Genomic DNA, 15,823 nt, shown 5'->3' on the forward strand with positions numbered 1-15,823 from the left:
CATTATTTACAATTATTATTAGTTACAATTATTATTATTATTATTATTACACGTAGTAGTAGTAGTAACTTTTCATTCAGGTCAACAAGCAGGCTATAGTTTCACAGGTGAATCTGTGTCAAAGGTTGCACTATTACACCCTCTTGTGGCCATGAGAACTAAGCTTTGCTGCTCATAGTTGAAATGAAATGTTAGCTTTTACAATGACAGCAAATACATGTTTTATTCCATCAGAAATAGTAGTATAAAACATAAAGTACATGGCAGGGTTCTTAAATTATATAGGTATGTATTTAATAATTCTGACATATTACATATTTTAAAAGTATTCTGAAATGTGTTTACACATTTAGAGAAAAACAAATGACAACTCTTACTATATTCTAAATATTGTAGTTCATATAAAGGCACTCAAAGATAAGTAACAACACAGCAAACATTAAACTGAGAATATATTATCCCATATTACAGTACTGAACCCAAATGTCAAACGGTATAGAATGTGTGTCACTTGTAGTATGCTACAGGTCAATTGTATTTTATATTCTTACTAGCCTGATATAAGGACTAGTGCAGTATGTGATGGCAAATTATGACTTGTTATACAGTATATTTTGAAGCTCTGAAACACTTTGTAAGCACACATGGCACAAATATTCCTGCATTTTAGTTAAGGTTGAACATAACTATAATAATATGAATTATTAATAACATTAATTAATAAAGAAATTACTTTTTGCAGTTATGTACATATTCTCATACTCAGTAAAATCCAACACTGGAGTCTTAAAACAATTCATAGCTGCATTTCCAGTGGTGGAAAGTAACTACTAAGTACATTTACTCAAGTACTGTACTTAAGTACAATTTTGAGGTACTTTTACTTTACTTGAGCAGTTCCATTTTTCAATAAATTATACTTCTACTCCACTACATCTCTGAGGCAAATATTATACTTTTTACTCCACTACAATTATTTGACAGCTTTAGTTACAAGTTACTTATGTACAAAACATACATAACCAATTAAGCTCTATTTTATACTTCATGTATTCAAAAATAGCCGATCTACAATGTCACGACACGTTGTGATCTTGTATATCGGTTAGGATTTTCAGACATTCGGTAGATTGAGTAGTAGCCTACTTGGTACTTGGTATATTTTGATTCCAATACTTTTGTACTTTAATTCAAGTCAAATTTTGAATACAGGCCTTTCACTTGTAACAGAGTATTTCAACATGGCGGTATTGATACTTTTACTTAAGTAAATTCTTCCACCACTGTGCATTTCAGTACAAAAATAAGAAAATGAGAAGGCTGATGTCTGGATACTGTGGATATTGATGTTAGACTACAGATTGGCCCTTGTCATCGTCATAACGTTGGTACTGGTTTTCAAGCAGAGGCTGGCGGCCCTCCACCCTGTTGTACTTGGATCGCAAAGCGCATGTACTGACGGCAAAGATGACTGCAACAAGCATAAGGGCAGCAACAATCCCTATGGTGATCATCTCTGTCAGGGTGTAAGGCTCACCTATAAAAGAGACAAGTTACAATGATTAAAATCAGTGGTGTAAAGTAATTAATAAGTAATGTACGCAAGTACTGTGCTTAAGTACACTTTTGAGGTATTTTCTACTTTATTGGAGCATTTCCAACTTTCAGTACTTTTACTTCTACTCCACTACATCTCAGACTCAGACTTCACTATAATTTATAGTTACTAGGTACTTTGTAGGTTTTGATTATTATCAAAAAAACATACATTAAATCACTTCAGACCTATTTGAAAATAGCCGATCTACAAGCTCACAACGCCTTGCGATGCGATGCGTTGTGAGCTTGTAGATCAGCTATTTTGAAAAGATTGTTATGCATTGGAAAACTTGTGAAAAGGGACATTCTGCATAAAAAGTATTTTTACTTTTGGTACATTAAGTACAGTACATGTTGATGCCAAAACCTTTGTACTCTTACACAAGTACATTTTGAACACCGGACTTATTAAGTAAAAATAAATGTCAGTACTTCTTCCACCACTGTGGAAATGTGAATGGAAACTGATGCAGACACTACGACAAAATTGGACATAATAAATATTTATGTAATACAACATTATTAATTACCTGGCCACTGAGCATCATATGAGTATCCAAGGTTCTCTGGGGCGGTCAGGAACATCTCAGCGTTTGTTACCGGAGGCCAGAATGGTACCATGTTGTAGGCCCTGTTGTGACCAATGGGGGCATCTTGCTCAGGGTACACAGCTTCTGCAAGACAGAGGAGAGAGAGCCACCTAGAGTTAACTACCCCAGTGGTTCTCAACCTTTTCAGGCCGTGACCCCCCAAAATAATCATATTTGAATTGGGGACCCCCCCACCCTGACAGGAGTTGTAGGAGTTGAGGCATTAAATTGAGTTAGACTCGGTTCGGCTTTTAATTGATTGATTGAATACTTTATTAGAAGTTAGAAGCACATGAAAGTACAGTTCAATACAAGGTCAGCTGATAGGAATTTAAAAGCCCCAAAAGCCATTGGGGTCCTTTGTACTCAATTCATAATGAAACGGCACATAAATATTGTGAAAATAGCAAATAGGCGATCTACAAGCTTGTAGATGTTGATAAAATGTTTGCGTCTTTCTTATATTATTTGACAATTTGGCCACTGTTTGACAAGTTTTTATAGTATAGTTTGTTGATTACTATAGATGAAGTAATGGTCTTTTTCTTTTCTTTATTTGTGGTATTAAAAAGGTCTTAAAAGCCCTTTAAGTCACTTCACTTTCATCTGGGGACCCCCCCAAAATCATGTGGGGACCCACAGGTTGAGAACCACTGAACTAACCAACGAGCGACAGCATACCGTGCCAGCCATACCAACTTTAGCCACTTAAACCCTATATATATCATTGACCTGCAGGGCCCCCAGGGCTCTCTATTAGGTCCACTACTTTTCCCCCCTCCACACCAAATCTCTTTGTCGAAAATAATAGATCAATAAGCTCACAACATGTTGCATTGCAACGTGCTTGTAGCTTGTAGATCTGCTATTTTCACTGAACGTTGACCCAAGAACGTTCACTGTAATGTGCACTGTCCCTGATAAATAAATAAATAAATACAAATAAATAAATTAGAATAGTGAAGCTATAGCTAAATAAAAACTAAGCTATGATGACTGAAACTATGACTAAATGTTGACAATTTCATCAACACATAAAAACTAGACTATAAAATGTTAGGGAGGGACCAGTGGAGAAGACATCCAGTAGAACTAACTAGACAATTCATTCCAAATGTCATTCAAAGGTAACTAAGCACACAAGCTAAAGTTATTTTTATCATGGCAGTCAATGTGTTAGATGGTGTGTTTATGTTAATTTGAAATACAGTGCAAGCTATATAAATCACCTCTGACCTGTGCTGATTAGAGAAGTGAATTACCCAGAGTTGCTCATCTTAGTTCATAAATTAAAAGATTGTTTGACATGCTAAACGAGAACGTGTAATAATCTGAATATTGAATAATAAAGTTGACTGTGCCACCTAGGTTGAAGTGATGTCATATCATGTAACTTTTCAGTTCAGAAGAGTTATAGAACCCAAACACTCACATGCACCAATAAATAAATAAACTAATGACTGAATGAATGAATGATAAATTTGTCTTATTTCACTTTATTATCTTTAACTCTATTGTCTCTAACTGTATTGTCTTTGTTTGGTACAATTGAATAAACACAATTCAAACAAGTATTTATCTTGGTTGTTATTCATTAATCTAAAGCTTGCTAACATCTGGGGCAGCATCCAAAAAGGCAATATAATCATAAAATCAAAATAATATGTTATTGTCCCTAGAAAGTATACCCACTCTGTGAAGGCAGGTTATTGGTAGACACCGTAGACACTCCCTTAAACTGGCTTCAAGCGGGCTGTTTATAATCCTCTAATCTCTCAAAAACAGATTCTGCCCTGCAGAAACAGCAGAGGTCGCTGTTTTTCATTTTCTGTGGGGTCTGGCTACACGAGATTAATAATCCTCTGGTTGTTCGGCCCCGCCCCCGCCCCCACACACACCTGACAGAGTTTAAAATGATCACATAGCTCATAGCATAGCTCCGTCTTATTTGGAAGGAAAATAGTGAAATAAAGTTAACTACTTGTAATGTAACGTTCTTCCACCACAGCACTTCATGGGAGTAGATTGTCAGTGTTGTCAGGGAGTGTATTGCACACAGGTGTCATTAATTATCCCTCACCAAGTTACCGCAACGTCTGTTGTGTGACCCACACGTAGCCTATGTGCTAACTGGAGGAATGTGTGTGGTCTGTAAAACTTGTGGGAAAATGTTGACATTTTACTAAACACGTTTTCTGCCAGAACTTTCAAATACATATGAAACTAGATGACCTTGGCTGACAGTAATTGGGTGAGTTAACGCAATAAAATGAAAAAGTCTAATAATTTCCATAAATACATAAAAAAAAGGTTTAGGAAGTAGCAAAAATAGCAGATCTACAAGCTCACAACATGGTGCGACCTTGTAGATCTATTTTCTCTCACTAGTATGGGTCCTGGGGTTACATGGCGGCTTTCCGACATGTCGCCTTTCCGACGTTAACGAACCCTATACCTAACCCTCACCCTAACCCTAACCGCACGCGGAAGCCACTAGTCGGAGTGGCGAGATGTCGGCATGGAAGACGGTTACCGGTCCGGGGCAGTGGGCAAACGTTTAATGTCTCTTTTGGGTCTTGAGCTAAAATGTGTGATGTATGGCATGTAACCTATGTCATATCACAGCCATTCTAGGGCTAGTAGGGTCCTAGTAGGCATATATACCTTTATATCCTCAATAAATAAATACACAATGTTTTGTTAGGGTGTCACAGCACCAAATATCCTTGTATGAAATCTCATACAAAATTGTTTACCAATGATTGTTTAATTGATATTGGATAAGTGTTACAACCTGAATAGCACATCTAGATGTCTATTGAATCCCTCAATTTATTTCAAGGCATACCATAGTCTCGGTGTAGCTCTTTTATAATGTGTGCATTTTTTAAAATGGCACCAGATGAGATGACCAGTGAGGACAAAATAAATCAATGTGTGTAGGGAAGAGAAACATGTTTACTGTTATACTCTTTATTTTGTTTGATGAAATGAAAGCATGAATGACTTTTTCAAGGTCTTCAAATGATGACAAAAACGACAACACAATCTATGTTGTGACAGGATACAGTGTATGTTGTGACACGTCAGGATACGGTATATGTATGCTAGGCTGTGTATGTTGTGACAGGAGGATACATCATATACATGTATGTATGTATAATTAATAATTATACATGTGATGTGACTCTTGGTCTCTTAAATTATTTTCTTTCTTTCTTTCAGATACTCAAGGTGACTGGAGACGCCGCTGGAGGGTTCATCTGGGGATGAACTAGAGAGCTCTAACTCTCCATCCATGGGTTCCAAAGTGTTATCCTGGCCATCACTTACACAACTGATGAAGTCAAGTAGAAGACGGCTCAAGGTAGGAACCTTTGTTTTTTCTTTGCTGCTGTTTGTGTTGTAAGCTGTGTGTATACTATGTGATTCAAGCTGTTGTACTATTGCTGTACTTTTGGGACCCAATGACTGGGTGGCCAACCCGATTTGTTTCTGCCTCTGGAATATGTGAAACTACAGTTTGTATGTTGTGTTGTGTTGTGTCTGCCGTTGGAAGTAGTGAGTTGTAACAGGGAACGCACATAGGTCACTTCAATTATCCTGTGTGTGTGAGTTTGCTATTTCCCTTTATGTTAAAGCTAGAGGTTTTGGGCTTTGCAGCCATCAATTCCAGAAGTTCATTTGGAATATAAGACTGGTGTGGATCTACAGTATGTGTGTTGTGTTGTGTTGTGGCTGTTATTGAAGGTTGTGAGTTGTGACAGGGTGGCTGTATTGGTTCATGACTGGCTTGGTGGCAAAACCTGTGTCTATGGCCTATTCCTCATGGCCATCATTCATTCATTCATTCATTCATTCAAATGAACTCTTACGAGTCCATTTGGTTCCATTTGTACACGCACATGGACCAGTGAATGAGGTTTTTACCTGGACTGTGTCTCCTGAGCCACTCGTCAAAGATGGCATCGGTGAAGGTGTGCAGCAGGACAAAGATGGGGTCGTTGGGGGACAAGTGCGTCTGTCCTCCTGTCCCGTTAAGAAACAGGTGGGCCAGGTTGTGAAGACTCCTGACCACTGGATCATAGTTCCCCTGGGGGGCGCTGTAGCCTGCAAACATAACACAACAACAAATGTTGACACATCTTCTCTTATGGGCGTCCAGCTGGCACAATTTATTTTTAAAATGGTGGTCTGTACCCAAATACATATCAATCTGAGGGTCCTTGACATCAAATACATCACATACAGTACAAACACAGTACATCTAAAGCATTGGTTCTCAATGTGGGGTCCTGGGATCCCCAGGGGTTCTTGTCTTCTTGCGGGAGTTCCAGGCTAGTTGGGAACCAAATGGACCCTTATGGGTTAAATTAACATTGATTTTAAAATATTAATTGGGGTCCCAGAGATATAAATGCCATTATTGGGGTCCGTAGCCTAATGCATGTCAAACTGGGGGTCCTTGAAATTAAAATGGTTGAGAATCACTGCTAGAGCCGTAAAAACTCTTCTCTTATGGGGGTCCCTGGCATATATCTTTTCAAAGGGGGGTCTGCGGGCTAATAAGTGTCAAGTTGGGGGTCCTTGACATGAAAATGTTTGAGAACCACTAATCTAGAGGCTGCACACACATGCATAATGAGCGCTAACCTTCCACTGTGTTTCTGAAGCTCTCAGAGGAGGTGGAGTAGTAGGGAGGTGTGTCAAAGGCGTTGACCTGCAGACAGTCATTTATATCCTGGGGTTCAGGCAGGCGCTGGACCATGGGTCTGTTGACGTTCCCTCCTGGGTTCCTCCTGATGGCAGACGTCTCAGTATCTAGGAGGAGTCGCAGGATATGGAAGTACAGATTTCAAAAGATCGTCAACATTATTTTATGTGGCATTTCTGCTTTATTTGGATAGAGCAGTGGTTCACAACCTTTTCTAGGTCAGGGCTCACTTGAAAATCTCGAAAGTGTTAACACGGCAGCTTAAGCGGTCAGATTGGTATGCTGTGTGCATTTTCTGAGCATGTTAATCAATCAATTGATTGTGTTCTGGGTTGGATCAATGGAACTAACGCAGTATACAGTTTCTATTTATCAATAACACTATGAAAACTAATTTTTCAAGGTTTTAAAGAAAAAATACTATATTTATGTTAATATAATCAATAAAATCATAGTGTTTTGCCAATTATTTGGGAGTCCACTTGCAATATCCGTGCAGCCCACCAGTGGGAGCCCACAGGTTTGGAATGGCGAGAGAGAGAGAGAGAGAGAGAGAGAGAGAGAGAGAGAGAGAGAGAGAGAGAGAGAGAGAGAGAGAGAGAGAGAGAGAGAGAGAGAGAGAGAGAGAGAGAGAGAGAGAGAGAGAGAGAGAGAGAGAGAGAGAGAGAGAGAGAGAGAGAGAGAGAGAGAGAGAGAGAGAGAGAGAGAGAGAGAGAGAGAGAGAGAGAGAGAGAGAGAGAGAGAGAGAGAGAGAGCGCGCCTTGGGTCAGGTGAATCGGGCTCCCCAATTTCAAAAGATCTATTATTTAATCAAAATACAGGCTTATCATTTTTATAGAGCACTATCAATAATTATGTGTAAGCAAACTAAGCATTATTTTCTTCAATATTATTATTACACATGTGAAAAAAAAAAATCCAACCCCCCACCTCATAAAAATGAATCATGTGGATCTTGGATCACATGGGAATGGCATGGCTCCAACATGGAGAGTTTGGACTTTTGTCTGAATGGTTTCTTTTCTTCTGTAGCCATTATAGTCCTTCACAGTGGTTCACACATTGCATTCTTTGATCAATGTTTGTGAGCTTGTAGATTGGCTATTTTCAAATAGCTGATGTTAATAGGGTTAACCACTCAAACCCTCTAGTCTTATTACTGTACTTTTTTTGTTTGTACCCGGACCCCACTTTCAGAAGCACTGGTCCAGCATAGTATTCTTACTGTTGCAGATTGTCCCCAGGGTGTCATAGTCGTCGACGCTCTCACAGATGACCCTCCACTGGGCGAACAGAGAGTTGGTGCTCAGAGCGTTGGGGTCAAAGCTGCTCCTCGACCCCATCAGCTCATCGGTACAGATGTCACACGTAGACCCGCCGATGGCAAAGTTCCAGTAGGGCAGGGCAAAGGACGGCTCTTGTAACATGTCCTGGCCATTGAACAGATACAGACGTGTTATACACAGTAAAATCCTCTGCGTTCATTTAACTCTCAGAGAAACCAACCAAATGGACCCGCAAGCAGTGGTGGAAAAAGTATGTTTTAATTAATTAAAAGTATCAATACTGCAATGTAGAATCTCATTTCACAAGTTTTCAAAAATGTAAAATGTATAAAAATCATTTACATTTTGAATAGCAGATCTACAAGCTGACAATGCGTCGCATAGCAACGCACTGTGAGCCTGTAATCGGCTATTTTCAAATGGCCGAAATTTATATATTGTAGGGCTGTAGTGGTTAATGTATGTTTTGTAATAATAATAATCAAAATCTTCAAAGTAACTAAAGTTTTCAAATGCAGTGGAGTAAAAAAAAGTAAAAGTACCTCAAAGGTTTACTTAAGTACAGTACTTGAATACATGTACTTAGTTACTTTACACCACTGCCCGCAAGAGTCCACTTGGTTTCATATGTACACTCTCAGAGTTACATATGGGTAAGGGTCCATTTGGTTACACTTGTACACCTAGATTTGTATAACTACTCTCTGACTTACTAATAGATAAATTAACCCAGAGGATGTTATAGTTCAATCGGTCGATGCAACATCAACTCATTTCCATATAGAACAGAGGTTTAAAGTTCAGTTACACATACAAACAGTTCTGAGCCACAATAGTTTCTTTCTCTAATAATATTACACATTATGCTATTCCCCACGCCAATGGGCTATTAAACAAGCCTTGTGATTGTCCTAGGAATAGTCTTTTCATAATTGTGCTTTAAACTCATACTCAACAAATGGGTCTCCCATTTTAGCAGGAATGCAATAAACCCAATATTTGTGTTAAAGCATAATGTAAAATAATAATTCTGAGGATTGTACTAGCCTTTACAAGTTTGTGTATATAATAGATCTTCTGTATCTAATAAAACAATGCAGGAAATGTAAACAGAAGCTCTTCTGTGCTAATCAAATCTAGGCCCAGACCATAAGACACATGCACGCACACGCGCGCGCACGTGCAAACGCACACGCACACCACACCACACATTCTTGGATGCTTGCTTACAGTCCAGTTAAAACATTTTTCTTCACCAATATTCAAGTCAGGCCATAAAAACATCAAATTATTGGCCTATTGATTATTATCAGTAGAAGAGCAGGAAGACCAAATACAACCACCCCAATTGTAGACATTATATATTGATTGTATTAACATACTTTACCATACAGATTGGACAAAATATCCTTTTAAATACATAATTGAGTTTTTTTTTAAAGGAAGTACTCCATAACTTTAACTCGAGTACACATTTGAAAACTTTCACTTGTAGTGGAGTAATAGTTGACCAGGAGTATCTATTCTTTGACACAAGTACTGGGCGTAGAGTACTTTGTCCACCGCTGGCTGGCTGTTTTACCTGCATATCGCGCTCTAGCTGCAGCAGGTGATACCGGTGCCAGGTGACGAACCCGGGGCCCTCGTGGGAGAAGTCCACCCCTCCGAAACTCGGCTGCCCCGCGCCCAAGAAGGTCTTGCTCACGGAATAGTAGTGTGACCACACAAAGTAGTTGTAGATGGTGATGTTATCGAACTGCATGGTGTTTCCGTCGGGCCCGAAGATGTCCGGAAAGTGGCGCGTGGCCACCACCAGGTCGGGGTGCACGGTGCGCTTGGCTTGATCCAGCGCGCTCACAAACGCTCTCTTCTCCTCCGTGCTGAGCAGCATCACGTTCCTCCTGACTGGGAGATTACAAGACATGTCATGGGATTAACCTCATTAAGACCCGAGGCCGAATCTACAAATGCCAAAAGTCAGTGGTTCTAAAACGTTTTTCGTGCCAAGAACTCCCAAATTAATATGTATTTGCCCCCCCCCCAATCTGAAGATGTTTTGTGCCAGGGACCCCTAGAAGAAAAGATTTGTGTTTGAAAAAAATAGCAGATGTACAAGCTGGCAGTGCGGCAACAAAGTGACACGCTGTGAGCTTGTACATCTGCTATTTTTGAATAGCCAACGGTAAAATCTTAAATGACACGGATGCTTTCCCGATTTGAATGGGTTAACCCAGCTATTCAGCTGTTAACAAGGGCAGTGATTCTCAAAGTGGGGTCCGGGGCCCACTCAGGGGTCCTTGAGGGGGTTCCAGGGGGTCGCTGGCGAGTTAGTTAATATAGCATCAAAATAAGTTGAACCACTTTAATCCTATATACATCAGCTGTTTGAAAATAGCCGATCCACAAGCTCACAACGCTGTCACGTTGTTAGCTTGTAGATCTGCTATTTAAAAAAAATATTGAAATAAATGGGACAATGTTGTAATATTTTTTAAACCAACAACACCAATCTTTTATGGGGGTCCCTGGCACAAAATCTTTTCAGATGGGGGTCCACAGCCAAAAACATACATTTGGGGGTCCTTGACATGAAAAAGTTTGAGACCCACCGAACAAGGACACATTTTAATGACCAGGGTGGGGGCATTGAATTGGCCAGTGAAATACAGTAGCCTGTGAAGCACTGTTAACAATACATTTTATCATGTTCGACAATGGCATTTAAGGTCATGTAAATACGGTTTTGACTTGACTGCTGCTGGTACAGTTTAAGCCTATAGGCTGCTTTACTGTACTGTATGTCTCAAGAAAAATTGGTCGGTCGGTCAGTTGGTCGCTCTGTCTGTCTGTCTGTTAAAGTGATGAACACATGAATGCATTGCTAATTACAATGGGCCCTTCAGCATAATCAATACTTTTACATTTGATACTGTTAAGTGCCATTCGCTCTGAGCACCATAACTATAAAGATAACTATATCGTTCACCATTGTAATGTTTTTAATAGTCTGTGTGAACTCTGCCATCCACTTGACTTAATTTTTAAAACTATATTTTTATGGTTAAAGTTATAGTTATAGTGCTCGGTGTGAATGTAAGTGAAATTTGGAATGCAGGATTTGACTTCTAACAGAGTGTTTCTACACTGTGGTGTAGACACATAAAAAATATGTTTTTCCAAACATATTTGGGATATAAATAGAATAATATTAATTAGTCCTACTGGTCCCACAGGTTGGAAATTCAGTCTTCCCTGGCGACCTCTCTACCCATTCAGCTTTGGCCAGAATGGCCACCCACGAATATAATCTTTCACTGGTTTATACCAGAAATGTATGTGTGCATTGATTTATCTATTTTAAACGTAGTACGTAGTTGTGTTCCAGAATAACTTTGGCACTTAAACAGCATTATTTTTGGAGCAGTACATCCATGATTTTGTTTCAAACTGAATGCTGTAAATTGCAGTTAAGACAGTGAAGCTACACTCACCCACAGCCACCTGTTGGTTACAATTGACCCCCGTCCAACCGTGTCTACAGCGGCCGCAGTCAAACCCGCTGAAGTTTCCATTACACTGACATGTCCTGTTGAAGAAACGGACGGGCCACCGCTCCCGGTCATCTCGTCCGTCGTGGGGGTACTGAGGCCCGTGGGGACGAGCATCCACCGCTACTGGCAAGCACTGTCCACGGCCAGAAGTAGATCCACACAGGTCGCCCTGTACGGCAGAAGGTGATGGACAGCACTGTCCACTTCTAAGTCCCTCTGGCGTGACACATTCTCTTGGAAACTGAGTGTTCACCAACGCCGCTCCCAAAAGCACCAAAAAACAGCAAGCCCACATATCCACAAAGAAGTCAACTTTTTACACAATCGAATAAACCCACTGCAGTCAAGTACCAGCTGTCAATGCCTAATTTCTGCTCCAACTGCACACTCAGAAAAAAAAAAAATCATAATAGACTTTGTTTTTCTAGTCAGTAGACACAAGCCCTCTTTCCCGTCCAGACAGGCTTTAGTTCTAATTGCCCCATGCCGAGTGAACCCCCGACCTTAAATACCGGATTAGCGCATGACTATAATGACTATAAGGATTTTTAGTCATCCGCGTGATCACGTCACATTTCCTACAGGCCACAGGGAGGAAAAGAGGGCTAGGAAGTGTGGCTAATTCATGCATTGTGTTAGGCTATTCCTCACGCCCAAGGCTAGCAAAGGAATGAATACCAAGTAGAATTTGTAGGCTTATAAAATCTCCTGAAATATTAGACCCTATAGTTTATGATACTATGGTTTTAATGGTTACATAGAAGATGCGTGTAGGATGTTTTTTTTGTTGAGACAAATAGTGTATGACAGGAGCTGATAATGTGATTATTATTTGTTTTGTTTATTCTCTTTGCCTTATGCCTGAGATGAACATTAATAAACTTTCATTTGTGTCATATTTTGGTGTCAATTACATGGATTATAATATTCCACACGCTTGATCATTGTATGGAAATCAATTTGCTGTGTGGTAATAAAACAAATTGAGGAGGGATGTGGTTCCACTTCATATTCAAATTGGTGCAAGCTACCGCAGTGAAACATTGTGGAGGTTGTTTATAATATTCATTATCGTCAGCCGGCTACCCATACTTACCTCCGGTGTTTACTTCTAATAAAAAAAGTAGAATACCGGGATGTACCATGCCTTTGATTTTTACATCATTAAACAATCTGACCCTAAAAGGCAAGATACAGGTCACACAGTTGTACTTGGCAGGATTGAATGGATAACATTTTCCCTGTACAGAGTTCATTAAAAAGGTATGATCATCACGCAAGTCATTTGACTACTCAAGTATGCCCACACTCTCCATCGCCTCATCTTTCCCACAAAGTGTACTTTTGATAGCACCTAGCATGTGAGGCATTGAAGCAAGAAGAAGTGGGGGAGGGGGGGATCTACAAAGGAATTTCTAAGAATGTGGAGCTGCCTCCGGGATGTCTCCCTCTTATAGCATAACACTGCACTGTTTGGATTTGCTGTACTTGTTCTACTTTTCTGACATGATTTCAGAGGCATGCAAAAGTGAGAAGAAATCGTTTCCTTTGACGTGGCATGTTGAGGATGCCTGATGAGGATAACTTTTAAGAGACTGTACATTCACATACAGTATATTGTCGCTGTCGATTTGTAAACTTTGCTGAGGTGTGAATTTAAATCTATGCATGTGCCTGCGCGTGCTCCTGTTCTAAAAGGTTGTTGCGCGGCATGTTAGGCCGTCCCCTGCGCGTGCTCCTGTTCTAAAAGGTTGTTGCGCGGCATGTTAGGCCGTCCCCTGCGCGTGCTCCTGTTCTAAAAGGTTGTTGCACGGCGTGTTAGGCCGTCCCATGAGCAATGCAACCCTGAATACAGTACAAAAAGTCCTGACTGTTTGGGTGATGGCCCCACAAACACAGGGCTATTTAGTAGTAATACGTCCCCACTAATGTGCCTTGGCCACCAACAGTTTGAAAACCATTGTTTGGTATTAATATTTGGAGTTCCTGTTGATAAAAATGGTTGTACTTGTAATCCCAAAGAGTTAGAATATGTATAAAGGTACTTTATAGCAGTGCCTCGCAAATGTTTTCATGTCAAGGACATGTATTGTATTTGGCCGCGGACCCCATCTGAAAATATGTTGTGCTAGGGACCCATACAAGATTTGTGTTGTGGCTTACAGAGGGTCTTTGACGCTACAGACAGTAAAATCCATAGTTAATTTAACTTAAATGAACACGGAACTATAACTGCTGGGTTGCATTAATTGCTAGTGATTATTTTTAAACAACAAGGACAAGTCCAGTCATTCTCATGGGGACCAGCTCCCACTAATTAGCAAATGGCTGTGTTCACAGCTTCACACACAATGATGAGGAGGATAATACATAATTTGGATTACTGACAGAAAAGTGACAGATAAGCAGCATTCTTCAATAAACTCAATGTTTGTGTGCAAAGATAGAATAATAGACAAACTTAATTAGGGAAACAGTCCAATGGCTCAACAGCCAAATATCTAATACATGGCTGATTTTAATTTAGCTCTCAAATGGTCGGTCCAGGAATATGCTGCAGAGTTTGTTTGGGGTTTGAGCTGAAAGCATGCCTATTCAGCATGCTACACCACAGAAATCCTGAGTGTTAATATAACTCTTGAGTGTACAAATGGAATCAAAACAGTACTAATGCGTCCATTTGGATTTGTACATTCTCAGAGTTACAAATGGGGTCCGGGTCCGTTCGGTTCCAGGATTTTACAGTGTAGGAACAGAAAACATGTCAAGAGTGTTGTTCACGAAAGGAAGCATTAATGATTTAGCAGTGTTCATGAAATATATCTAGAAGTAATGCACTCATTCATTCGACCATAACATTCACACACACAAAAGCTACTGTAACGAGAGAAAACATCAGCCTTTTGTTTACTGAGGGAACCTTTGACTTTCTTAGAAGGCAAACTGTCTTTGCGCGGTCACATGCGATTCACGTTGGAGATCACAATACTGGATGTATGGTTTCATAACTGGGGCAATGAGGATTACCCAAAGCTGTAGGCCCTAATCTCATTCTCATGAAAAACATATGAAAATACAACATTCCTTATGTGTGTACGTTCCCAGGATGATCCTCTTGGGGTGCAGTAAAATTGCTATGACCATTCTAGCATCATTTACTTTGAGTGTAGGCCCTACTTCTATTTGAAAAAGAGAGTATGCTGAGTAACTTGCAATAACATTCAGTCACTAGATGTCGCACTTACATTTCTGATTTATTATTTCCCTGATTTGCGTCTATAAGGCAGCAATCACGTAGTTTGCAATATTGTAACGTGATGGCAGCCTCCAAAAATGACTGTAATCACAAAAACAGAAGCACACAGGGATAATGGAGGTAGAACAATAATTCTGGAGTTTTGCCGGGCTGACAAACTTATACAAATTATTTCACAGTCATAATACGATTTGTGGGGAAAACTTATGCTTAAAAATAGTCTTACGTTACCTAAAGCATTTAATAATTTAACTTCATTGGCTTCTAATGTAGTACAATGTATTAACACCTACCATACAGATCGGTTATAAAATAACATTTTATTTCTAAATCAAATTAATAATAATTATTGCAACTTAAATGCAAAAATGATCACAGACAAAGATTAGTACAATTAGACGCCGGGCCTGCATACAAACCACTGGGCCTAGTCATGTCTACATCTCGTGATCGACCAACCTACCCAATACCTCCCCTACACTGCACCCACCTACACTGTAAAATAGTGTTCTTTTAACTCTGAGGGTGTAGAGATGAAACCAAAATGAGTGTGCGTGCGTGCGTGTGTGCGCGTAACAATCATGTGAGAAGATGTGACTGGGGCTTAATGGTAATCCTTGCCTTCGGTCAAAATGGCAACAGTGGGAGTCATTAATAGGGAGCTGTTCATATGACTGTACTCCCCCTCTTATGCTCAGTAAAATCCTGAGCGTTGATGGAGCTCTGAGAGTGTACAAAGGAAACCAAATGGACCCGTAACGGGTCAATGTGGTTTCCTTTGTACACTCTCAAGAGTTACAAATGGGTTGTGTTGCTCTCCTCTGCTC

The 15,823-nt window shown here is 39.9% G+C and overlaps 1 protein-coding gene across 2 annotated transcripts; it reads right to left on the bottom strand.

The window, feature by feature from the left end:
• Window positions 1-203: 203 nt before the first annotated feature.
• tyrp1a (tyrosinase-related protein 1a) lies at window positions 204-12,199 on the bottom strand. Of its 2 annotated transcripts, none has more exons than XM_084042744.1 (7): window positions 11,681-12,199; window positions 9,772-10,094; window positions 8,129-8,333; window positions 6,843-7,010; window positions 6,120-6,299; window positions 2,130-2,270; window positions 204-1,537 (listed from the first exon to the last, which is right to left on the bottom strand). In XM_084042744.1, exons 1-7 carry the CDS (start codon window positions 12,033-12,035, stop codon window positions 1,350-1,352), a joined length of 1,560 nt encoding a protein of 519 aa, XP_083898870.1. In that variant the 5' UTR covers window positions 12,036-12,199; the 3' UTR covers window positions 204-1,349. The 2 variants fall into 2 exon arrangements, with proteins under 2 accessions (XP_083898870.1, XP_083898869.1); XM_084042743.1 differs by having other exon boundaries at window positions 2,130-2,273.
• Window positions 12,200-15,823: the final 3,624 nt, after the last annotated feature.

Source organism: Gymnoscopelus microlampas (genome assembly GCF_963454915.1).
Source record: "Gymnoscopelus microlampas genome assembly, chromosome: 19".
NCBI classification, from domain to species: domain Eukaryota; kingdom Metazoa; phylum Chordata; class Actinopteri; order Myctophiformes; family Myctophidae; genus Gymnoscopelus; species Gymnoscopelus microlampas.